The 25,862-nt window shown below is 48.4% G+C and overlaps 1 protein-coding gene across 1 annotated transcript; it reads left to right on the top strand.

Annotated features, from left to right (window-relative positions):
- Nucleotides 1-4,728: 4,728 nt before the first annotated feature.
- Nucleotides 4,729-24,878, top strand: nedd9 (neural precursor cell expressed, developmentally down-regulated 9). Its single transcript, XM_036515615.1, has 7 exons — nt 4,729-4,938; nt 14,232-14,651; nt 19,851-19,949; nt 20,248-20,469; nt 21,508-22,626; nt 23,766-23,855; nt 24,182-24,878. The coding sequence occupies exons 1-7, from the start codon at nt 4,927-4,929 to the stop codon at nt 24,737-24,739; spliced, it is 2,520 nt and encodes an 839-aa protein (XP_036371508.1). The 5' UTR covers nt 4,729-4,926; the 3' UTR covers nt 24,740-24,878.
- The last annotated feature ends 984 nt before the right edge of the window (nt 24,879-25,862 follow it).

The following is a 25,862-nucleotide window of genomic DNA, read 5'->3' as shown; positions in this document are numbered from 1 at the left end:
TATAACTCTGCAGTAGTTTCTTCAGTTCTCTGTGCTCTCTCTTTGACACTGCCTCTACTGCTGTTACAGTAGAGGTAGGAGTGTTTTGTCCATAGAGACGGTTGCCATGGATATGTGTGGTAGCTGAAGGCTTACTCTAATCTGTCTCTGGCCTTTGCCTGTTTGGCTTCTATTCTGACACTTCAAATAAAGGATTTTGGTTGGTTACACAACCCAACTCAGTGCAGAGCCTCAGTACACAGAATCTGTCTACGGGAAGTCATGGGCATTTCATTCTCCTTATCTCTCTTCCTAAGTCCTAGGAGTTTGGAAAAGAAAATCTTGACTCCGCTTCCCTACAATACAGCTGGGCTGGAAATGTCAGTGATGGCATGACTCCTCCTTCAAAGTAAAAAAAAAATTAGAAAAACATATTTTTCTCAGTTTCAGTTATGCTGCTTTGTGCTTTTTATAAAAAATAAAGGAAAATGTGGAGGAGGGAGTGTAGTTCAGAGTAGGAAACAGGTGCAGACAAACAATTGTGTGTGTTATTCTCACAGCTGCTTCTGTGAACGCCAGTGAGAGCTTAGCTGTGTGTCAGTTTGCCTAGAACATGCCCCATCAACCTCTCTGACTTTTCTGCCCTCAGCACACAGACACAGAGAAAGCTGCCCACACTGTTGCCTGTGATGTGTGTGAAGGCTTGTGAGCTTGAAATAAGGGAGACAGAAGACTCATCTTTAAGCTGCTAACTGTCCTGACAATGGTTTTGATGTTTTGCATACACCCACCTCCACTCACAGTCCCTTTCTGGTTGACTGCATTCAGTTCTTTGTGAATGCTACCAGACTCACAAAAAAAAAAATTCACTTTGAGAAACTGGGGACACAGAAGGAAACTCTGGAAGAAGGACACCAAAGGCACAAACGTGGTATGTTGCAAATGAGATTAATGCTATTTTCACAACAGGTTTGTGTGGCGTCTGACGTCACACCACATGGGCCCCCTAGTATCTTCAGAGTGGGAGAGACAGTTTCCTGACAGTGGCCTGGGTGTGTCCTCTCACTTCTCATCACTCTGTCTGCTAGTCACCGTCTCCGCATAAGTCACAGGCGCCGCCAAGCTCGCAGGCTAAGGTGAGTACACCCCAATCACTGCAACATTATTTTTACCTTAAAACTGCTGGTGATGACCTGCTGGGCACTATGTGCACTGTGTGTGTGTGTGTGTGTGTGTGCGTGTGTGCGTGTGTGTGTGTGTGTGTTTAATTAGAGGATGGGCAGGTTGTTGCATGGAGATGGGTGCCTGTAGATGCTGAGGAAGACATGCCAGAGCTTTCACCATGGGACAGCTGTTTCAGCCTTTGAAAGACACATTCCATCATTGCTGCTCTCTAATATCTATTATTTGAGAAATTAAATGTCCATTTACCATAGTAAATCAGGGTGCAACTAAGTCTGCAATATACTTGACATTATTATTCCATCATTTAAGTCATTGACATTTTGTTATCTTCAAGAGAGGTTGACAAAGTCACTTTTCACAGCCAACGGGAGACAAAAAGCTTCTGAATAACCAGCTTTCTGATACTGTACGGTAAAGTTTGAGAAGTGAAGAGGCTGTGTTTTCATGTGATAAAATCATTCAGGCAGAAATAAGCGATAATTCAGCTGTGTTGATTTACAAAACCAGCTGGTGATCTGAAGGGAGGAAATCACATGAGGAGGTTATTATTGCTTCATATTTGAATTTACGAGGTGTCACCTAAAGGGCTAAACGAAATTTTAAATTATGCTCTCAGTTGCTGGTTTTATGCTGTGTTGCTGGTTGAAGAAATCTATGGTTCACTCCTCAGCAAATAAAACACACAGGCAGGCAACACAATTTTCCATGTTCCATTTTAGTGATCTGATTCCCCACTTGAGAGGCCACAGAAGGATATGATTGTGCTTCCAGTCCTAATTATTCTACCAGCGAGTTCAAACACACTGCACGAGACAACATTTTGAGAGCGCATAATGTGGTTCAAGGGCTGAACATGGCTAACATTTGATGTTTTGATTTGGTCACTGTGATTGCCCATTAATTTCCGTCTGAAAATGTGGGATTAAAAAAACGAGATGGCATGTTTTAAAACAGAACAGCGTATTCAGTGTTTTGATGTTTTGTGGTAGTTACGCAACTTGCAGTACATTTTAATTAGAGTGCTATATCCAGCTTGTTCTGCTAAGGAACATTTTGTTTTGTAGATTGCGAGAATTAATCATACTGTATCTTCTTCTTTTTTGGAATTGTCGGAGTTGCATTGTGACTATTGATTTTCTTGCCAATATCAAGTATAACCTTCTCTGATCTGATTATGGGTCAGCTTCCTTTACCTTTACCTTGCTGATGATCTCAGCGCAGGAATTTTGAATTAACCACATGCAGAGAAAATTCTGAACTTTGTTGAATTCACAGTGCAGTTGATTTCTGTTGATTAAGTTGCATTGTAATATGGTGGCATAGTATAGGGGTAAGGAGCAGGGCTTGTAACTGAAAGGTTGCTGGTTCAGTTCCCTGCTGGGGTACTGCTACTGTGCCCTTGGGCAAGATATATATCTCACCATTGCCTCAGTAAATACCCATCTGGATACATGGATAAAACTGTAACCTCTGTAAGTTGTTCTGGATAACAGTGTACATCAGATGACATCTGTGAGAAGGGTCTGGCTGCAAGGTGGAGCTGGAGTCTGGGGTTGGAGCATACACCACAGGCCTCAGGTCACAGGTTGTTGTACGCACAGCTTAATTAAACACCATGACTGCATGTTGACCAAATTGACATCCCTTACGTTAGACCTAAGTGGATTTATTTTGTCCTCTTCATGTGAGTTTAAATCCGACTGTAAGCAACATTTACAAAACCAGTACTATTGCCAATAGAATGAGGTCCCTATGGCATGAGCGCAGTCAGATATTTCTTGATACTGTATCCACTTCCGACAAGCTCATTACAGATTTCAGAATTTCCTGTGAGGAAACATGTTCATTTCAGAATACCATACAAGTTTTAAAAATCCAATGGGTGGCTTGCCATGTTTACCCAGTGTACAAACTGCCATAACTGCCAGGATCCAAAAAAGGCTTTTAATATCCGTTGAAGGATGCTTTATATCATGGTTAACCAGGTAACTCCAGTCCAAGAAATTACTGGCAGCACTGCATACCACTGCAGCTTGCCAAGCAACAGAAAGATGTTTAAAAGAACAACAGACAGCATAACAGAAAAATTGTTGTATATATTTTTTAAACATTATTTTATATTACTGATTTTTCATTATTATTATTATTATTATTATTAGTAGTAGTAGTAGTAGTAGCAGTAGTAGTAGTACATCACTTAATTTCACATATAGCCACCAATTTACAGTGAATTATAAATCACAAGGTAAATGTAATAACAAATTACAAAAAAAGAATATAATATTATGGCTGAATAAAATGTCAGACGCTTTGTTACAGTTTGTTACAGTTTCCAGGAGTAACATACATAGACAGCAGTCTGGGCCTGATAGCCTTGTTTACTTGTGGTTATATACTAATTTTAACACTGCTGTTTTAAAATTTAAAATAACCAGCGGCATCTGTATGACAAGTGATCAAATGGCTACTTTACTGATATAGACTCAATTGCGGAATGTCAGTTGGTGACAGTTGGTGTGGCCCACAGTTATGACCTCACAGATACACCTTTTCCATTTCCATATGTCAGTGGGATAAATGTCACTGTCTGTTAGTGCTGTATCTGTACTCCAGTTGCTAAGAGGACCCTGTGAATTATCTGCAAGGAGACTGTTACTGATAGAATTTTTTTCAAAACTAACAACTGTCAGCACTCCCTTTTTTTGCTCAATCATCACTTATTGTTTGACCCCCAAAAACAAGGGACTTCTCTCCATGTTCCAATGAGAGCAGCTGTTCAGCACAAGGGAACTCACTCTGAGGTCTTACTTCAGAGACTGCACTTTGTTCAGCACTCAACGGAAGGACGCTGAAATTCACAAAAAAATCACAGGAAATGGTGTACACATAAACAGTTTTTACGCTGTGTGGGAGTTGCAGCAAACCACTCCCGCTTTCACCATCCTGCTTGTGAAAGTCTCCTTTTCTTTCTGCGGCTCAAACGTGTTTTGAGGGCAGATTTAGGTTTGTGTGGCACGGTCTTAAGAAATCCATGACCCAAGGTCAAATCTACCCATAACGAAGGTCAAATCTGTAACTCAGCTTTCCTCTTTGACGCACCTCTGCTGCCTCTGCAGTGATATCTTGTTTATTATTTGTTTATTTTTTATATTCTCATCCATTATTGATCTGTTGATAAAAAGCAATGACCGTAAAGGTTATGGTTTTGGTTAAAATGATTACCTGTAGAAAGAGAATTGGCCAGATGGGTCCCTAATCTGACCTCATGGCACAATTGGAACGCCACCCAGAATTTCCTCCAAATAATGACGCATAGGGAATGATATCACAGTACCTCTTAGGTAATTATTTATTATTCAGTATGGATGTTCTGTTAATAGAAGCGGCGTTGTCAAAAAGGAAACTGATTTGGTCCTTCCACACGCTACGTCACGCGAAAATCGGGGAAGGGGGGAGGAGAAAGAGCCAGATCTTGACCAATAGCGGTTCCGCTATGTAAATGAGCAATCCGAGCCGCTGAGGGGTGCGCGCCGTCTCCTGCAGGATACTTCAATTCCGCGGAAACGTCTCCAGCGCGCCGGGATCGCAAGTTGCGAATATCAGGAGGAATCGCAAACTCGATACAAAGTCCATCTTTATGGCTGTTCGACTTTAAACATTTCGCTTTCACTTACGTCACTTTCTCATGCCCTCTCTGTGACGAACGCAGCGGATGTTTCTTTCCTGGGTACACTGAAATCTCAACCCCAAAGGGCGCACAAGATGAAGTATAAAGTGAGTATTGCGTTTGCCGACTTGTTTTTAACGGGTCGCGTAATTTAGATTATAAATTGTGATTCGTGGCTTGAGAAGGAATGGGTCGAGTAACTGCCATACGGTGAACAGCGGGTTGTGATTTCTTTGTTAAATGGGTCACGGATGCTTAAATCACAGTAGTAGTTTTCAGTTTAAATGATCTCAAAGAAACGGGCTTAAGAGCTGCGCGAAACGCGAGTCTCTTGGTCTCTCTGGTTATAGATGACAAGCTTTCGGACAGATGTGAGACATAGCGGTACGGTTGGTGCACCTTGGAATACCAGTTTGACTGTCTTGTCGTTTTATCTTACCTGGACTGTCAGATCGGAACGATTGACTGTTCTCCCAAAGCCAACCTTTTGGATCGTTGCGAGCTCTTCACCACAAGTTGCAGACAGAACCAGCACTTGAGGGATGAAGTGTGGGGTGTTCCTCCCCCCGGATAGTCACTATGGTTAACGCTGTTTGGGGGGGGGGGGGGGGGGGGGGCGCTAAAGTGTGAATAGTTTAAAGGCTGAAGAATGTAGCGCTTTGTCTGCGCTCTTTGGCCCAGTCTAAGAGACATTAATGATTTATCAAGGGCAATAAAGTCTCCGGGCGAAGACAGTGTGTACTGCTGGGGTGGGCAGTAAAGGATCTGATTTACTTTCTTGACTCCTGGAATTTTTAGCACTTGCATACGTGGGCACATGCACGCTATGCACGCTGCACTGTGGCTGCTGCTTTGCTTGTACGCATCCATTAAGGGCTTATTAACAAACATGACACTTACACCTATTTTAGTATTCTGTCTTTGACGTCTCATCTCATAATTTCTGTCCGAGTTGTTTCTCCTTGTATTTCTTTGTTTGCGTTTCCGTGCAGGAAAAGTAATCATTTGCTTTGAATTCTGAAACCCTCACGAGCTGATTGAACCGGTGACCGAAAGACCGAGCGGCTTCGTGTCGTAGTTTAGGTCAGCCAAGGGAGTCTGGAAAGCTGGCCCTTATTCAAGGAAACTGTTAATGACCTTTCATTCATCATTGACATTCTATGTAAGGCGTTAGCGTGTGTGTAAAGAATCACTTCCTACTATGGTAGGAGGTAGAGTGGGTCTTCCTCTATGGAATGCTTTTGTCTGGCTCGCACTATCTCGGGAATGCGGAGCAGTTGGCACCAGATGACTGTGGAGGTTTACGCCAGGTTGTTTAGACTCCTGGTTTGGTGAAAGGCCGCCCCAGCGTTCCTCCGTGCAGTTATTTCCCTCTCAGTTTTATGAGACACATGTGTGAGGGGCTTGAGGTTGTTATCAGACCATAATAGGAATGTGAGGTCGTCCTGCTTTCATGCCAAACCGTGAAATTCTTAGTTGAATATACTGTAGGGCGCCCCCTGCTGTTGTTGTAGAGTGTCACATTTGCTGCAGTAAGGATGAGGCTTGTTGCTCCCAGTGGGATGTTTCAGGGCTCCTTGCTAGACCCGTGCTAAGGCTAAATCAGGCCTTCACCATCTTGGGATTAAGTCCTGTTTTAGTCCCCAAATCAGGGCTAGAGGAGAGCTATGATATACACTTCTCTCCCATAGATTAAGTATGTCTGTGTGTGCATGTGCGTGTGTGTGTGCGTGCATGGGTGACAGGGAAGGTCAGGGTCACATTGACTTTTCTCTGCTGCAGGCTTAGATCAGTATTTTCATATGACGTGCTTCTCTGGAAGAGAATCCCTTGTCACAGAGCTGTAGTTGACATGTGTCTGTGTCACACAGGGCAGGGGGGTGTTGGGGTGCCAGCGCATGGTTTTTGGGCATTCCAGCTGTTGTATGTTTCTCACAGATTGCACGTTGAAGAGGTTCCATAGTCACTGTCACAGACATTAGACGATGAGGGTCTTGAGAACTAGGATGCATCCCTTTTTTGATTGCACCTCTCACAGAAAGATTCCATCACAGAGAGACTGTCTCAGACTCAAACACATGCACGGGCACAACTCGCAGACAAACACACTTTTTGTGCGAAGACGTGAGCTCACGGATACACTCACACACTCTTTGCACAAAGATGTGAACTCACAGACACACACACACACACACACACACCTTCTTCTCCCCTACACCCACCATTCTTCACTTGCTCCTTTCAGACTTATGTAACCGTGACAAAAATAGCCCAAGAATTCCAGAGAGAAACAATTAGGTGAAGCAGAGTAATGTTTTTCTGGAGGGGCGATGGCGGGGGGGGGGGGGGTGGGCTCAGCTTCCAGGCAGTGGTCCAAGGAGAGTAGCGAAGGAAAGCGGAGAAACGCTGAAGATGGAAGAGGGGGGAAGGGGGAGGAGGGGCTGAGACGGAGAGAAAGGCAAGAAAATAGGAAGTGGGTGGCAGAGGGGGAACGCTGGGGGTTTGGTGTGTGTGTGTGTGTGTGCACGCTTGAGGGGTGGGGGGAAAAGGTCAAGAAAAGCTGCGTTTGTTTCTTCCTGGAAGAGAATAAAAGTGGATACTCTTGTGGGATTTAAAGACACCCCCCACAAACACACACACACTCACTGACACCGGCTAGAGTTTACACTGCCTAGGGTGTGAGGGTTATGAATGGGGGGGGGGGGGTGAGGCACATCCCCACGGGCATCTTGTATTCACTGGGAGAAGAAAGGGGGTCATTCTCTCCGCTACTGTATGTCCTCTGCTCCTTGTGGGGTCACAGACTTTCTAATGATTTACCGGGAGGATGAGCCACCAGCGGGGTCTCCATGGCAGTCTCTCTGTAGCAGAGTCTCGGCACTGTGGGCGGCAGGGATACAGTGCTCTCCGAATCTTAGCCTTAGTGCTACAGGCAGCAAGTGTACAGTGCTCTCTGTAGCTTAGCCTCAATGCTAAAGGCAACAGGGATACAGTGCTCTCTGTAGCTTAGCCTCAATGCTAAAGACAACAGGGATACAGTTCTGTCTACAACACAGCGTCAGTGCTACACGCAGCAGTGTTACAGTGCTCTCAACACTGCAGAGTTACAGAGTCTTCTATCACAAGCATTCGTTATGGTCCTTTGTAACTGAGATGCCCCCCGCCACAGTCCTCCATTGGGATTCCTTTGCATGGTCCTGCCTTGTGATTGTGTTATACAGTCTTCCACCATGATTGCCTGGCATGGTCTTACTTTGTGACCGTGTTGTACAGTCAACTCCACCATGCTTGCCTGGCATGGTCAAGACTTGTGAGCATGTTGTACGGTCCTCCACTGTGACTGCCTGGCACAGTCCTGTGTTGTGACCATGCTGTACGGTCCTGCTTTGTGACCATGCTGTACGGTCCCGCTTTGTGAACGCAGAGTGCGGTCCACTCTCATGAATAGACAGAGGCGAATTCCAGCCGTGACTTTGCACTGTGGGCAGAACATTACCATTCCGACACCGCCAGCCAGGATAGACAGACCACATTGTTCACCCAGGATGCTGAAAGGCCTGTCTTAGATCTGCTACAATGAGAGCACTCATTTTCCTGTATAATTTGGATGGAATAAACATTTCAACTCTGAAAAACTGCTGAGTATTTTTGCTGGGTAATCCCTGCATTAACACTGCGGGTAGTGTTCACAAGAACAGAAAGCAGAGTGAGTGAGAGAGACACCAGTCTCAAAGACACAGATACTGTGTATGTGACTGTATGTGACTGTGTGCATCTGTATCCATCTGTGTGTAGATGCATGTGTTGTGCGTATTTGTCATGAGAATGAGAAGGACAGGGAGGGAACTGGAGTCATTGTCCTGATGGTGAGGAAGTGAGGGATTCATCTTATGAAAGATACATTACTGACCCCAGAACAGCTCGTGCGGGAGGATTGACATCTCTGATGCTTAAGCTGTCGTATTATCGGTAACTATTTGTAACATGCTCGTGATTGATGAATTTTTTGTGCATGTACACGGGGTCAAACATATACTGCGTGCATCTGGTTCAGGTGAGTGTCTGGTCCAGGAGAGCGTCTGGTTGAGGAGAGCGTCTGGTTGAGGAGAGCGTCTGGTTGAGGAGAGCATTTGGCTCAGGTGAGTTTCTGGTTCAGGTGAGTTTCTGGTTGAGAGGAGTGTCTGGCCCAGGTGAGTGTCTGGTTCAGGTGAGTGTCTGGTTCAGTCGAGCGCCTGGTTGAGGAGAGCGTCTGGTTGAGGAGAGCGTCTGGTTGCGGAGAGTGTCTGGTTCAGGTGAGTGTCTGGTTCAGGTGAGTGTCTGGTTCAGGTGAGTGTCTGGCCCTGGTGAGTGTCTGGTTCAGTTGGCTGTGCTCAGCTGCTGCTAGTGAAAAGGAGGGATCTGGAAAGGACTCAGTGTGGAAAGGGCTCACTCTGGAAAGGGCTGTGAGAAACAGTAGCCGGGTGAAGAAAATGATTTCGGTGTGAAATGACAGTCAGTGCAGCCTGACTAATGGCTGTCCTCGTGAGTTGCTGTGACATTCACGGTGCAGCTCGCTGGCGTGAGGTGACGTGTCCTTTCAGAACCTACGTCTTCACCTCGCTTTGTGTGTGTGTGTGTGTGTGTCTGTGTGCATGTGAATTACTGTGCTTGTGTGTGTCTGTGTGTGTACGTGTGCACGTGTGTGCACGTGTGTGCACGTGTGTGTACGCGTGTGTATGTGTGTGTATGTGTGCACGTGTGTGTACGTGTGTATGTGTGTGTACGTGTGTGTGGCTAAGGTCTTAGTTGTATTGTGTGATTGGCTTGAGCCAGAGGGGAATTCTGTGGATGGTTTTCATGAGGTCATTTCCACCGGTCTCCTTGATTAGGCCGAGCCAGCAGTCCGTGACTGCACTGCGCAAGCCTCTGCTACACTGCCCTTTTAGTTTCTAATTTGGCTCCTCAGTATTTTAGGTGTGTCTGGGCGTGTGTGTCTGCTTATAAACAAGCTTATTTTTGTGTTTGTGCTTTGATAAGGTGGTGCAGAAAAAGCCTCTGTGTGTAGAGACCATGAGTCATGGAACACATGACGGGTGGGGGGGGGGTTGCACCTCTGTTCAGGCTTGGATCCCATGGTGCTTTGCGCTCCCCTTGTAATCAGAGCACGCTCAGAGTTCACACCGAGAGAGCCTGGTCAGTGTGCGTGGGTGTACGCGCGCGTAAGTGTTTTGTGCATACACCTCTCTAGACGATAACACCCTGTTTTGTGTACGTGATGGGAGTCACTTGGCAAGCGACGGTGTCTTTACAGGTAGCAATGTAGCTGTCAGAGGTGAGCGTATGGTATGAGAAAGTGAGTTCTGAAACACCTCGCTCTTCGCCTGGGAGGCTGGTGTTCCCCTTGGCTCTTTAAAAAGTTACATTACATTATTGGTATTTAGCAGACACTCACTCAGAGCAAATTACAGGTTTTTTACAACGTTATCCATTCAAACAGCTGGCTATTCACTGAGGCAACTGTGGGTTAAGTACCTTGCCCAAGGGAACAGCAGCAGTGCCCCTGTGGGGAATTGAATCAGCAACCTTTTGGTTATGAGGCCTGCTCCTTAACCACTATGCTACGCTGCCACCCTGATAGTTAGCAGAAGGGTGCTGTCCCCCTTCTCCTCACGAGCCTGTGAGAGATCGGGCCACCGATGGGGGCCCGTGAGAGGTGGGGCACGGGGATTCCCGGGCCCCGCTGAGGCGCACAAACAAACGTGTGTTTACTGGAAATCAACAACAGCTGATAGAGTCACATTTTCTGTAATCCTCGCTAACCTCTGTTTATGCGTTGGATACAAGCTGATGCGTTTATGGTCAGACACACCTTGTCCAATTATAGCCAGGAGTGAACAGAAACAAACAAAAAAGAAAGAGTGTTCTCAGTTTCGCCACTGCACAGAGCATGATGGGCCTCTTTCACAGGCAGCTATGCACTAAAGGGTTGCTGGTTCAAATCCCAGATGTGATGCTGATGTTATATCCATAACATGCTTTTTTAAATTGTTGAATAGTAATTCAAGCTCAAACTGTAGATGTTGGGACACATATGATTGCATGCTTGTCCTGGGGGTGTTTCTGAAATAGCTCTGTATAAAATCACTGTCACCTCTATGACAGAGACTGAAACCCTCTGCATAAATACAGGGTGCTGGAGTTTGTCTGTCTGAGGTCTGTACCCATATAAATATAAATGCATGCAAAGCACGAGTTTTCCTCTGCTTATGATGACGTGCAGTGGTTAGTTTTCTCATTTCTTTAAAACACTTTCAGCTGCCCAGGCAACTGCATATCTGTATCATTGCTGTATGGGGAAACTGTGTTTTATACCAAACAAACCAAATGTCACTCTACACGGCCGGAAGTTCGGGGGGTGAAACTGCGTCTTACGGCTCCCACACAACATGTGGCTGCAGCAGAAATGCTTGTGATCAAAGTAATGCGTGGTTGGATGGTTACAGTTATTTAAGTGGTGACGCTATGCACAGTTACGGAATGATTTTCTAACAAACTGGTTTATACAGTTCCCTTAGGATTTCAGACCTGGTTTAAAATTTGTCGTATTTTTAACCACAGCCAGCCAATATTATCAATGTTATTCCCGACAACAGAGTCAAAAGTGTTTTGAGTCCCATGTTAGGGGTGTAGCTGTGAGACAGTAGATATGAGGCACGCAGAACAGATGGGACTCAGAAGGTTAGAATGCGGCGGTTATTGCGTGTTAATTTGGTGAAGCGGATGCAGTCCTCTCTGCTCTGACTGAGGCGAGCGGCGGCTTCACACGAGGGCCCGCTTCACTGAAGCGCCCGCAGCAGAGGGGTGGAGCACCGGTGTGCGCTGAGAGCCGTGCGGTTCGGAGGTGACGGTGGGTGGCCTGCGTTCGGCAGCGGCGCCGCTGCTATCAGCTCACCACGAGGACGAGAGAGAGAGAGAGAGAGAGAGAGAGAGAGAGAGTGCGTGAGCTGTTGAGCTGTGAAATTGAGTGTTTGATGTGTGACCCAGAAACGCCTCAGTCAGACTCTACACGTGGCTGAGGCTGGCTGTGTGGAGCTTCAGATGGCGCCCCCCTCAGGAGTGCTGGTAGATCTTCCCTCCTGTCTCTTCCTCCCTCCTCTTCCCTCTTCCTCACTCATCCCTTCTCTCTTTCCCTCTGTTCATGGTTTCTTTCTTTCTCTCTCTCTCTTTCTCTCTCTTTTTCTCTCTTTCTTTCTCTTTCCCTCTCTCACTCTCTCCCTACCTCTTCCTTTCTCCTTCTCTCTCACTCTCTCCCTACTTCTCTCTTTCTCTTTCACTCTTTTTCTCTCTCTCTCTCTTTCTCTCTCTCTCCTCTCCTCTCCTCTCCCACCCCAACCCTGTAACAGATGACACCAGCTCTGTCAGCTCTGGGTTTTGGCACACTACGGGGTCTCAGCTGGTGAAAATTGCAGCGTGAGCGGTCACGCCGTGGGGGTGAGCGGTCGGAACACGGGGTCAGCGGTTGGCACCGCCCCGCGTGGTTCTGGGAGCTCCGGCGGCCCTCTGTGTGCGTGGCACCGGGTTATTTGCAGAGCCGCTTTTAAACGGTGACTCATCGGCGGCCACCACTCCACCACAGTAGGCCCGGGCTGCCATGCTGTAACAGCCCCGGGACCCGGGCTCATCCTCCGGGGGACCGGCCTGCACAGCGTGTGGGTCAGCAGGGGCACGGGGCGTGCCCGGAGAACAGGCAACAGGCTGGAAGGGCTCTGGGAGTATGAACACCACTGCAAATGAATGGATATTATGTTACATTACATTGTTGCCATTTAGCAGATGCTCTTATCCAGAGCGACTTACACAGGTTACGGTTTTTACATGTTATCCATTTATACAGCTGGATATTTACTGAGGCAATTGTGGTTTAAGTACCTTGCTCAAGGGAGCAACAGCAGTGCCCCAGCAGGGAATCAAACCAGCAACCTTTTGATTACAAGACCTGCTCCTCACTGTCTGGATATGTACTGATGTGTACTGAATATGCACTAAATGCATATGGATCTGAGATATGACCATTACAAAGAAACACGTTTGCACACTGCTGTGAAAGAGTATGTGCTCTGGATGTGATGGTATATCTTCCTATGAGAGGACTGTTATAAAATTGTGTTGCTGTCAAAAGAATGAAAAGCAGTGAGAGGAAAATCATTCGCGTCACTCGATATTCAAGGCGTCGTGTCAGAAACAAAGTGAACAAACGCGGTGAAACTCCATCCGCATTTGGCAAAACTAGGACAGGAAGGCCTAAAAACCAGTCTAAGGAATGACAGGCGCGTGAATAGAGAGAACACAGGCGTTGAATTTACAACAGAACCGGGGGAGCTCTCGGTTGTCGTCGTGCAGTCACCGACAGGATGAAATTCAGTCTTGAAATCTGGGCACAACGTACACGTTGCAACAGCAAAAACTATAAAGAAAGGGGAACGAGACTAAAGGATAAAAATATACACGGTTTTAGTTTCCCTGTGCCCGAGAGTTTAAAAATACAAACCGTTGAAGACATTTGCATAGCAGTGTATAGCTGCCATAAGTAACAGGCAGTTTTGAACGATGAAATGCACGCATTGAATTACATTACATTGAATGCATGCATGCATTGTATGTGTGTGTTGCATGTGTGTTCTGTATGTGCCATGCCTGCATGGTTCAGTAGCTCTCGGTCACAGGCGGATTTGCAGTTGCTGGGTCAGCCGGGGTGAGAGGCCCATCATTCCCCTGAGCTCTCCTGGATTGTCACTGAATGAGAAGAGTTTCATTCTCGTCTTATTAGGAGCCCAGATGTGTGGAGTTCACGGTGAAAAGCTTCTCAGATGCACTGAGTGAGGACTGAGTGAGAGCCGGCTTTGTAATATAAGAACGTATGATGACGAGAACAGGCCATTCGGCCCAACTAAGCTTTCCATTTCTTAATTAAAGAGTATCCAAAACTGCATCAAGTCTAGACTTGAACACAGCAAGGGTCTCTGCCTCAACTACATGACCTGGCAACCTATTCCATGTATTGATAACTCTAATGCACTGATGGAGAGGGCTGTCTGTAATACACAGAAAGTACTGTCACAGGCTAATGGTTGGCGCTTTCTTTGAAGCACGACATTACATTATTGCCATTTAGTAGACACTCTTATCCAGAGCGACTTATATAGGTTACAGTTTCTACATGTTACCCATTTATACAGCGGGATTTTTACTGAGGCAGTTGTGGGTTAAATACCTTTGCCCAAGGGTACAGCAGCAGTGCCCCAGAGGAGAGTCAAACCAGCAACCTTTTGGTTACAAGCCCCTTTACTGCTATGCTACACTGCTGCCACTAAGGAATGCTGTAACAGAACTGGCAGACTGACACTCTTGCTTTTCTTCCCAGAACCTGATGGCCAAGGCCCTTTATGACAACGTCCCAGAGTCCCCGGAGGAGCTTGCCTTCCGGAAGGGGGACATCCTGACGGTCATCGAGCAGAACACGGGCGGGCTGGAGGGATGGTGGCTCTGCTCGCTACACGGCCGCCAGGGCATCGCCCCCGGCAACCGCCTCAAGCTGCTCATCGGGCCCATGTTTGAGGCCCAGACCCCGGCCAGCCAGGCCCCGCCCTCTGGCCCCGCCTACCAGCAGAAGCCCGGGTCAGCCCAGGGCTCGTTGATGCTGCCCCCCTCCCACCAGAGCCCCCAGCAGCAGGGGGTGTACCAGGTGCCCCCCGGGAAGGATCTCTACCAGGTGCCCCAAGGGAAGGACCTGTACCAGGTGCCACAGAGGAGCCCCTGGGCTGCGGACGGCACAGCCAGCAAGGTAAGAGACGCTCGCCCTTCTCCCTGCGCCGCTTTTCCTGGAAAGTTCTGGGTTTATCACTGTAATCCCAGCAGGCATGGATTATGCGAGACTGGAGAACAGTAAACATTGGCAGGCAAAGCAGAGAGTATAAATGCAGATTATCTGGATGCACAAATAGTGCCCCCGCTGCTCCACCAGTGTCACCGGGGGCACGCGGCTTGGAGAGCTGATTAAACGAACTCTGGAGAGACGCTGGGATTGTAATATGTGAGACGGCAGTACTTGCAGAGGGCTAGGACAGTCATATGAAGGGGAGGGGGAGCTCACAGATGGCTGGTGTGCTTATTTTGAGGTGCATACTTTCGCAGATGAATTGGAGGCCACAGAAGTGGAAACCTGGCAGTGTGTGTACGCTATGTACAGCCTCTCCTGGCTCTGCTTTCTCACTTTGATAGATTGCGAAGAACAGCTCTGTGCAGAAGCTCAGTGCAGGCATAGTGTTCTTATGTGATTTTAAAGGCTTCTTCTTTGGAAAATAATGAAGTTACCAAAACCTTCAAAATATCTGTCAGTCTAATGTAGTTACGGACACATACGCGGGTTACATGCATGCATTTTAATCATGTTGTTGTGACAGTCTCTGTCACACAAAAGTATGTACCAGCACTTTCTCTGGATGCATCGGAATTTCCCACCAATGATCATTACACTGATCCTGTTTGTGATGAGCATGCTATTACTGTGATGACTAATAGTTGCCATGTTATTTCGAGTAGAGGCTGGAATACCTGGCCTTAGGTAGAGGCATTTAATGCAGTGAAAGAAGGCTATCTCTGGCACATTTAAGTAGCCTGTGACACATTTGTTGCCGTACATTTTCAAGGCAAATCCGGCAGGAACTGCCTGTGAGGGTTGCTGCACAGAATTGCAAACTGATTCAGGTGAACTGCCTGTGAATTATCAAAACGCTCACAGGGACGGGGCCTGAACGATGCACTACCTCTGTGTGGCTGGAGCCAATAGTTGTGTGTGGGGGGTGGGGTCTGAGCCCAGCAGTGGTTCTCTGTGGGCCTGAGACTGTGCTGGGAGGGCATGTGACGGACTGTCTGTGAGGACTGAGGCCTTCAAACAGGAGCACGGCAATAATCACCACACATCCTCCTGAAATGGCACATAGCCCCGCCGATCGCTCGAAAGGGTGTCCGTGAACAGGGCTCCGTGTTTACCAAACGGCACGCGAGCGCCGGAGTCTTCCAGAGGCTTAGCGAGATCCTGCAGAGGAAGATGGTAATTATTACTTTGGAGTTTGTTTTTTTTTGTGGGAATAACGAGAGTAATTGTCTGTAGGTGTTAGCAGTGTAAATAAGAAGCAGACACCTGGCGCTTGGGAAATCTTTAGTTCTCTTCAGAGGAAGCTCTAGTTGCAGAGAGGGAAAACTTCCTGTGAGATGATTGGGTGCCCCGCGTTCTTAATCCGGCCTGCATTACTGTAAACCCCTCGGTACGTGGATTGGAAACCCCTCGGTTTAGTGGCAAAGCCGATGCCAGTGCGTGTGGATCAGGCCTGCGTCTCTCTGTCTAAGTCCCCTCTCCCTAACCCCCTGCATCACACTCACCCCCCCCCCACCCCCCATACACCGAGAAGCTCCTCCTAGGGAAGAGTTTCAGTTATTCCTTTAAAATGAAATCCATCCCAGAGTCTCCAGTCGAGATAAGCAATGCAAGAGGCAGTGAAATTACACAATACTGTTTAACCACACAGTCACATTCACAGTCCTGTACAATATTCACCCATTACACACCAGCAAAATATTCACCCATAACCAGTCCTGTGTAATATTCACCCATTACGCACCAGCAAAATATTCACCCATAACCAGTCCTGTGTAATATTCACCCATTACGCACCAGCAAAATATTCACTCATAACCAGTCCTGTGTAATATTCACCCATTACGCACCAGCAAATATTCACCCATAACCAGTCCTGTGTAATATTCACCCATTACACTCCAGAAACATATTCACCCATAACCAGTCCTGTACAACGTGTTATTGTCCCATTAAAGTCCATTATAGTGTTCCTGGGTAAAGGGATATGCAGACTCCGCTTTTCTACGTATTCTGACTCCCCACAGGGCCCGACACTAACTATCTGTGGGTTCTGACTGTTAGCTAGCTCATTGCTTTTATCTGATGCCACTGCGTTTTCAAAGAATATAGGCACACGAAACCACTCTGGTTTAGAACCGGAGGGTGTGGCTGTACGTATTTAACTGCGGTCCCTGCCTCTGAACCCATACAGGAAAGTCACAACACACAACACTGAGTGCAGACCATTGTTCTACCGCAACCATTCTGCCACTCCTCTCCTCTCAGAAGGTCTCAGAAAGTCGTGTTGTAATCCCGGAGTCTTCAGTCACACTCCAGTGGCACTCTGAAAGCAAGCGCTAGGAATATTTCCGGGGTTTGCTTGAAAACATGGCTGTTAAAGCTGGTGTTGTCAACAACTATAAGTAACGAGTATCAATCTGAGTCATAATTGATCACTTGTTTGCTGCTCAGTTTGCGAGCGGCAAAGGCATGAATTAGCGAGTGTGGTGATGTGTTCGCGCTCTCTGCTGCTTATAGGGAGAGCACAGGACAGGCGGTAGTCATGATATCAGGGGAAAAAACCTTCCAGCTACCCGAAAGAGCTAATGTGCTCCGTTGTCAGGAGCCAGCTAATCATGGGTGTTCATGATCTGGCCTAGGAGTGAGGTCATAAATCCACCCAATTGCAGGGGAGGTATTTGTTATTACCTCACTGTAGCTGCGCACAGCCCTGCCCCCCCCCCCAGCACAGAGGAGCTCGGGGGAGGGGAGGGCAGGAAATTCCTGGCTGAGAGGTGACTTACGATTTTCCATCAGATGTCAGACATGCTTTTTATTCTCAGGCATCTCTCAGGGCTTTCTTTTACTGGAAGTCTCTGTAATTTCCCCTATTCACAGAGCATGTGTGTATGTGTGTATGTGTGTGTGTGTATGTGTGTGTTTTCAGAGGTTTTGGTCCTATTGCTGTAAACCCTTTAATGGAGATGTTTTAAATGCATGGAGATTTAATGGAGCTCTTTGGAGGCAAGCCCAACCCTTCCTATAAATCCAGTTACTCATATAACTCATTACCAGGCTTTTATTAGGAAACCAGTCTATTTGATTTTTTAGAAATGAGATTCTATTTAATGTTATATTTTGATTGTCCTTGGCTCAGGCTAGATTTGAAAAAGCTTTAATTCTAAAGGGTGAATAGTCCTGGATGTTACGTATTCAGGGCGGCCGTGTGTGTCGTTGGAGCATTCAGCTCTGTACAGAAGTCAGTTGTGTGTGTCATTGGCCCATTTAGCCCTGTACTGAGGTCAGTTGTGTGTGTCGTTGGCCCATTTAGCCCTGTACTGAGGTCAGTTGTGTGTGTCATTGGCCCATTTAGCCCTGTACTGAGGTCAGTTGTGTGTGTTGTTGGCCCAGCCAGCTCTGTTCTGAGATCAGTTGTGTGTGTCGTTGGCTCGGTTAGCTCTGTACTGAGGTCAGTTGCGCTGTCAGTGGCCCAGGTGTCACAGACTCTGGTTGTGTTTCCGGACCCTTCCCTCACCCTGACCCGGCTGAAGCCCTGTCCTCAGCGGAAAAGCCTCTGCAAGAACCACACCCACACCAGCGCAGGCAGGTGAGGAGAGCCCGCAGGCACCGGCCCCCCGCTTTCACACTGTGCTGATTGTGTGCGCACATCATCGCGCGTCAGAGACCCGTCAAACGGCCGCATTCATCGCAGGAGCCGGCTGAGATGTATGCTCTCACTGTGGCAGGAACACCGGGCAGCTCACCGGGGGGAAAAGGTGTTTACTGACGCCCATTCTGGAGCCATGATGTCACCCTCTCCCTAATGGCAGAGAGGAGAGCGGCTGCCAGTCTCCAGAGTAAACAGCGAGTGTCGTCAGCGAGACCGCCGAGTGACCGGCGCTAAGAGCCGAGAGTAAATAAAGGATTGGCTCAGAATAAAGGAGCTGTGTGTAGGTGCGTGCGTGTGGGGTTCATGAGTGTATGTGTGCATGTCTCTGCGTGTGTTTGTGAAGGTGTGTCTGTGAAGGTGTGTGTATGTCTGTATGAATATGTGTGTATGTATGTGTGTGTCTCACTGTGTATCGCTCTGTCTGTGTGTGTCTATGTGTGTAGGTGTGTGTGTCTGTGAGTATGTGAAAGATTGTGTTGAGTGTGTGGCTTCATTCCCACCGCTACCTCACCAGCTGTGAGGAAGGAGAATGGAGAATGTTCATTCCACAGATTCCTGTGTGTCTGCTGAAGGAGAGGAGTACAGGATGAACTTTAGAAAAGATGGGTGGCATGTGGAGAGGACATTGCTTGGACCTCCCTCTCTCTCATTCACTCTCATTCTCTCTCTCTCTCTCTCTCTCTCTCTCTGTGTCTCAGAGCCTGTGGCTTGGTTTGTTCCGCTAGTTTAGAAGATGCTCCTCCAGCATGGCTTGCTTCCTCAGTCAGGCCTGCTTTGGGGGCTGCCATTGGGTGAGGCCAGGACTGTAGTGGCAGGAATATAGGGTCATTAGTATACTGCTTGTCCTGGACAGAGCTGAGTGGGATCGGAGTGAGGCTTCTGGAGTCAGCATTAGATGCAGATAATGTTAGATGCTGGATATTATCTGCCTCTCCGGCTCTTTTCCTATAATTCCCCTCCCCTGTGCGGGGCCCTAGAACCTGCGGAAGGGGGGAGGCCGTGGGTCCTCCACCTGCCCCAGCTCCTCTCGTAATGTGTCCCAGAATGCCTGTGGACTCTCAGAATAGGAAGCTGAAGCAATGAGAATCCTTTCTGTTTAGTGTAGCCTTGTAGAGTGTGTTTGTGTCTGTGTGTATGGGTGTGTGTTACAGGTCGGCGATGTGAGGCTTCCTGTCAGAAACTTGCTGACAGGATGTTTGTGTCTATGGTGATATGTATTGTGACCTACAGGGGGAGCTCTTTTCCCCCCTCTGGTTTGTCTCTCATGCTATCTCTCGATCTCTTACTTCACTGTACGCTGAGACAGCAGTTTCACCCCAGTGTTTGAGAGATCGGGCGCTGCTGAAGCTGTAGATCCATCACAGTGGTTCAGTAAATACAGTCAAATTTAGCGCTGTTAGCCGTACTGCACAGAAGCGCTGAGCGGCTGTCTCTCCTCTCACCTCCTGGTACAGGTGGTGACCCCGATGCGGGTGGGCCAGTCCTACACCTATGAACCTACGCAGTCCCACCAACAGGACGTCTACGACGTGCCACCCGTCCGGCCACAGGGGGTAGGTGTCTCCCCAAAAACTCCTGCACATCCCCCTCTCTTTGAGATTGGTCCCCAGTCAGTTCGTAGGAGCACAGTTTTTATACTTTAATACATTCAGTGTCTTTCCCTTGAGTCTCTCTGTTTTTTATAAGCTGTTGTTATGCAACCATTTAAAGAGAAGTGGCAGGAAGTGGATGGTTAAAAGGGTGTGCCTCTCACCGCCCTCTATTCAGGACTCTGGAATTGTGTAGCCCGCTGGAACGGGCTGCCTTTGGTTGCCATGGTTACCCACTGACGTGACTGCACTGTGTTCGTAGGTGTACGACATCCCCGCTGGGAAGCAGGGCCTTGCGTTCCCGGGGAAACTGGGAGACCCGCGCATGCAGGGCCTGTACGACATCCCCCCGACGACACAAGGCGTCTACGACATCCCCCCAACGACGCAAGGCGTCTACGACATCCCCCCGACAACACAAGGCGTCTACGACATCCCCCCGACAACACAAGGCGTCTACGACATCCCCCCGACAACACAAGGGGTATGCAAAAAAAAAAAACATCCACTGTCATTAAGCAGACACTCTTACCCAGAGCAACTTACATAGGTGACAATTTCTTACACATTACCCACTTGTACAGCTGGATATTTACTGAAGCAGTTCTCAGTTAAATACCTTCCCCAAGGGTACAACAGCAGTGCCCTAGCAGGGAATTGAACTAGCTACCTTTTGGTGACAAGTCCTGCACTTTAACCACTATGCTATGCTGCCACCACCAATTAAACTGTCATGTAAACAATGTGGGAAGAATGAAACTGGCAAAAAATTTGATTTGCAGAACATATTTTTCCAAAAATCTTCATATACTTTAGCAATAAGAAGCTACTCTTGTTACACTGTTATGCAACTTTGTTGATGTAGCAAATGATGTTTGGTAGATATTTTAAAATGGTGTTTGTCTGGTACCGGGGCGTGACTGTAACAGAACGGACCGGTCCTGGTTAATGCTGGTCCCGTCCGATGGGCCGCTCCCAGCTCCCAGCTCGGCAGCGGTGAAAGTCAAGGACAAAATAATTGCTGCTCTTGCGGCGTTGCTCTTCCCGGCCGCTGTGAGCGGGGGCTCGGCCCGCTGCCGTCACGCCGCTTGTAATAACGGGAGAAATGTGGGAACCTGTTATTTGAGTCAGCCATAATTACAGCCCCGGGCGAGTTTGTCCTGCAGTCCCGGAATGACTTACTGCCGACTCCCTGTTTGTTCCTTGCTATTTTCACGGCGAGCGGCGCGTACGTCAACGTGCTGCAGGCATATTATAGACTTTCTAATATAGACTTTCTAACGGGTGCCATTTTTAAGGGTTTGGCTGGGCAGCAGCGATATTCCGAAAGAGTCCTTACAGGGTAAGAGGCTCAGAGGGGCGGCGCACACGGGTGCCGCAAGTATGAGCTTTGGAGCAGAAGGCCTCAGGAAAAAAGTTTGTTCCAAGGTCCAAGTTGTTCCTGAAATGGGACTGGTAAATTGCGTATATGTATGTGAGCATGTTGTATGAAGTTGCCTGACAGAGTGCATGTTATCCGCAGGTCTACTCCGTGCCCCCTTGCCGAAATAACCCCATCCCCCAGGAAGGGAACTATGACTTCCCCCAGCCCCTGAAGGTCAAGCCAGGGGATGTGTACGACGTGCCCCCCGCCTCGCTGGCCCGACCATCTGCTCAGTCCAACTACGACTTCCCGCCCAGCTCCGAGCCCGCCCCTCACCGCGGCGCCGCCCACGGACACGGCAGCGTGTACGACGTGCCCCCCCAGCTCTCGGCAGGGCCGCAGGGCGACGTCTACGACATCCCGCGCGGGACGCAGTCTGGGGGCCGGGGGGGCGGGGACTACGACGTGCCCCCCCAGGAGCCCCGCCCCCTGGGTGACGTCACGGACGGGGTGAACCGGCTGTCCATCTCCAGCACGGGCAGCGCCCGCAGCAGCATGTCCACCTCCTCCTCCGCCTCCTCCTCCGCCCCCGAGCCCCGGGGCGGCCCCGACCTGGACAGTGCCCTGCAGAGGCTGGGCCAGCTGCAGCAGGCCGTGGAGGCTGCCGTCTCCACCCTCCTGGCACTGGCCGCCTCGCCTCACTGGAGGACTCCCCAGTTCATGGAGCGGCGCCTGGACGAGGTCCAGGGCACCCTGGAGCGGGTGCGGGGGTCGCTCACCGACCTGCTGGTCTTCGGGAGGGTGACGGCCGCCAGCGCGCTGACCCTCTCCGACCGCAGCCTTCAGGCCAAGCTGAGGCGGCAGCTGCAGCGGCTGGAGGACTCCCAGCAGATCCTGCTGCAGTCCGGCCACACGCTGGAGGCCAGCAGCAAGCCCCAGGGCCGCTGCGACGACCTGGACCGCTTCGTCATGGTCTCCCGGACTCTGCCGGATGACGTCAAGCAGCTGGCGTCCACCGTCAGCGGCAGTGCCGAGCTGCTCTTCAGGAGGGCCGCCGCCGCCCCCAACTCCCTCCCCCAGGGCGTCACCCCGGACGGCCGCCACCCCGGCAACACCGGCCCCGCCCCCGACAACGAGATCTACGACGAGCAGCTGGAGAGGGACCAGACCGCGCCCTTCCCCGTGCCCCCTGGCCTGCAGCTGGAGAAGGACAACCTGAACCACAGCGAGAAGTGTGTGAAGAGCTGGATGGAGGACTACGACTACGTCCACCTGCAGGTGAGGAGAAGCCACACCCTAATCCACAATCCACAGGACAGATTCTTTTGTGCTCTCACGAGCGCTACACATCTGATTTTACCCCTCAAGTGGCACCCATTCTATTAGTGTTCCCAATGGCTCAGTGCAGATTCACACAAAAGCCATCTGTTCCCTGCTGATGGAGGCACAGGAATATGTTCATCAGTCTGTAGACTGTGACATGGCTATGGTTATCTCCTATCTACTCTCCACTGTGACTCTTTAAAGACTGACAGTTTCTCAGAGTGGGGGTGGAGATGACCTGTTCTGTGTAATTAGCTTATGATTCACTTGTTTGTTTTGGGAGCATTAGCTTTGGGAAAGTATACTCGCATATGTCATCAAAATGTTACTGATGCATTTAATGTTCCAAAATATGATAGATATATCTATGAATGTGTTTCATTTGTGTGTTATTCATAAAATTTAATTATTTATTATTGGATACATTTATTTAACACACAGAGAGAATGTGTGTTTGAAGATACAGATATGTGTGACTGCTGTTATGAGCCTAAGTCACACAAAGTCACACAGGCCAGAGAATAGGTCTTTGCATGACTTCCTGGCATGTGTTCCTGTGTGAATGGCTTGGTTTGAGTGTGCGTGTTACTGTGTGAATGACTTGGTTTGAGTGTGCATGTTTCCGTGTGTGAATGACTTGGTTTGAGTGTGCGTGTTACTGTATGAATGACTTAGTTTGAGTGTGTGTGTTACTGTGTGAATGACTTGGTTTGAGTGTGCATGTTTCCGTGTGTGAACTTGGTTTGAGTGTGTGTGTTACTGTGTGAATGACTTGGTTTGAGTGTGCATGTTTCCGTGTGTGAACTTGGTTTGAGTGTGCGTGTTACTGTGTGTGAATGACTTGGTTTGAGTGTGCGTGTTACTGTGAGTGAATTACTTGGTTTGAGTGTACATGTTCATGTATGTGAATGACTTTGTTTGAATGTGCGTGTTACTGTATGTGAATGACTTGGTTTGAGTGTGAGTGTTACTGTGTATGAACGATCTGATTTAAGTATGCATGTTTCTGTGTGTGAGTGTCTTCGTCTGAGTAAGGTGTGCTTGTCTGTGCCCTCCCCCTGATCCGCCCCTCTCTCTCACGGATTGGTCCACAGGGCAAAGAGGAGTTTGAGCGACAGCAGAAGGAGCTGCTGGAGAAGGAGAACATCACCAAGCAGAGCAAGATCCAGCTGGAACAGGAGCAGGTAGTGCCTCCCTCTACCACTCATCCTCCTTCTCTTCCTCCTCTCCTCTTCCTCACTCTCCTCCCACCCCTCCTTCTGCTTTCTCCTCTCTGCCATCTGTTTTGAACTTGTGTTGGGTCTGAATTTGGTTAGTATTTGGACCAGCGTTGTTCAGTCTTTGGGCAAGTGTTACTCAGTGTTTGGGTCAGTATTTAGGTTAGTGTTTGGGTTGACTGTTTGAGTCAGTGTTAGTCAGTGTTAGGGTCAGTATATGGGTGGTTTCTGGTCAGGGTTTGACTCAGTGTTTGGGTCAGTGTGGTAACAGGGGTGTATCCTCCTCATTTCAGCTCAATCAGTTCAAGCAGCTAGAGAGGGAGGTGAGCAAGCCGGTGGAGAATGACATCAGCCAATGGATCACCCACCAGCAGACCACAGCCCCCTCCTCCTCCTCCTCCTCTTCCTTGGACTCCTCTTCCTCGCAAGGGGGCGGCTCCCAGCTGTGTGGCTGGGACCGGCAGCTGCTGTGCTTCTACTCGGAGCAGTGCGAGTCGCACTTCATCACGCTGCTCAACGCCGTGGACGCCTTCTTCGGCTGCATCAGCGCCGGGCAGCCGCCGCGCATCTTCGTGGCGCACAGCAAGTTCGTCATCCTCAGCGCCCACAAGCTGGTCTTCGTCGGGGACACCCTGTCGCGGCAGGCCTCCTCCCCGCAGCTGGCCGGACGCGTCATGAACTGCAGCAACGCGCTCTGCGAACTGCTCAAGACGGTGGTGGGCGCCACCAAGACGGCCGCCCTGCACTACCCCAACACCGCCGCCCTGCAGGAGATGGTGGACCGCGTCACCGACCTCTCCCACCAGGCCCAGCAGTTCAAAGCACAGCTGCTGCAGATGGCCTCCTCGTAAAAAAAAGGCCCCCAGCCGGGGCTGTCCCGGCACACGCCTGCCTGAATACAGACTGAGTACGTCTACGCATATCACATATCAAAGGTTTTTAATCTTTTGTAAATTTTTTTTTGGGGAGTTCCCCAAAAAATATTGTAAATATTAGGCTCTATTTTTGTGTGTAGATTGTTTTATAATTATTATTGTAATTATTATATAAATATATTATAAATAGCGATGACTTGTTATATTATAAATAGTGATGTCTGTTGAGGAAAACCAGGACTCATTTTCATAACATTCCTGTTTGTTGATAATATCACAGTAAGCACCTTATAAGAATCTTTCTTCCGTTTCATTCGTAGAGTAATGGTGTTCCGGTTACTGGAAATGAGAGTACTTGTTTGTAAAAGATTTCGTTGTGTCGCCCTGGAGTCTGCAGACTCCATAAAGGACGGTTGTTTAACTTCTTGTGTGCGTGGGTGTGTTTTTGTGAAAGTCACCGTTGCCCACTGTAGCAGGAGCCTCCATCTGTGATTTCAAGGATGTTTTCGCAGAACAGTGTACCATGAGTCCATAAACATTCACTCGCTTTTTAATGCTACATATTTATCAGTCCAATGCAAACGTTGAGGTAAAACTGTGCCATTTTCTCCTGGTAAACTATATTTCAACCCGTGTATTAAGTTAACAGTAATGAGAAGTTATGGCTGGGGCGCTGGACCTTAGGATCACCGGGTAAAATCCATGTTGCTGCAGTGAAACTTCAACAGCTGCAGTGAAAATCTATCAGTATAAAGGAGGATATAAGTATAGGACATCTAGAATCCAGCGTTCTTCATATTGTTAAAATCCTGAAATGGAGTTGGCCCCATCTGTACAGTAATTACATTCAGTCCTTGTTGTTCTAGGTCAGTGTAGAGTGTGTAAATGTTTTGCAGCATCTTCAAGACACTTGTCTCCCATACACACTCTGTCTCTGCATGCCCACAGAGCATTGTTTGCCTGATGTTATTTTTAAAGGTGGTTTTATGCACGTCAACAGGACTTCTTCGACTTGTCTTCCTCTGATTTGTGGCCAGTTTTTTATGCCTCCGATGCACAAGTTTGTGGCTATGTGTCATGACATCCAGAGCTACACTAT

The sequence above is a fragment of the Megalops cyprinoides genome, chromosome 21 (genome assembly GCF_013368585.1).
Source record: "Megalops cyprinoides isolate fMegCyp1 chromosome 21, fMegCyp1.pri, whole genome shotgun sequence".
NCBI lineage: Eukaryota > Metazoa > Chordata > Actinopteri > Elopiformes > Megalopidae > Megalops > Megalops cyprinoides.
Note: the sequence above shows the minus strand (reverse complement) of the source record. Positions and strands in the feature narration are given on the sequence as shown.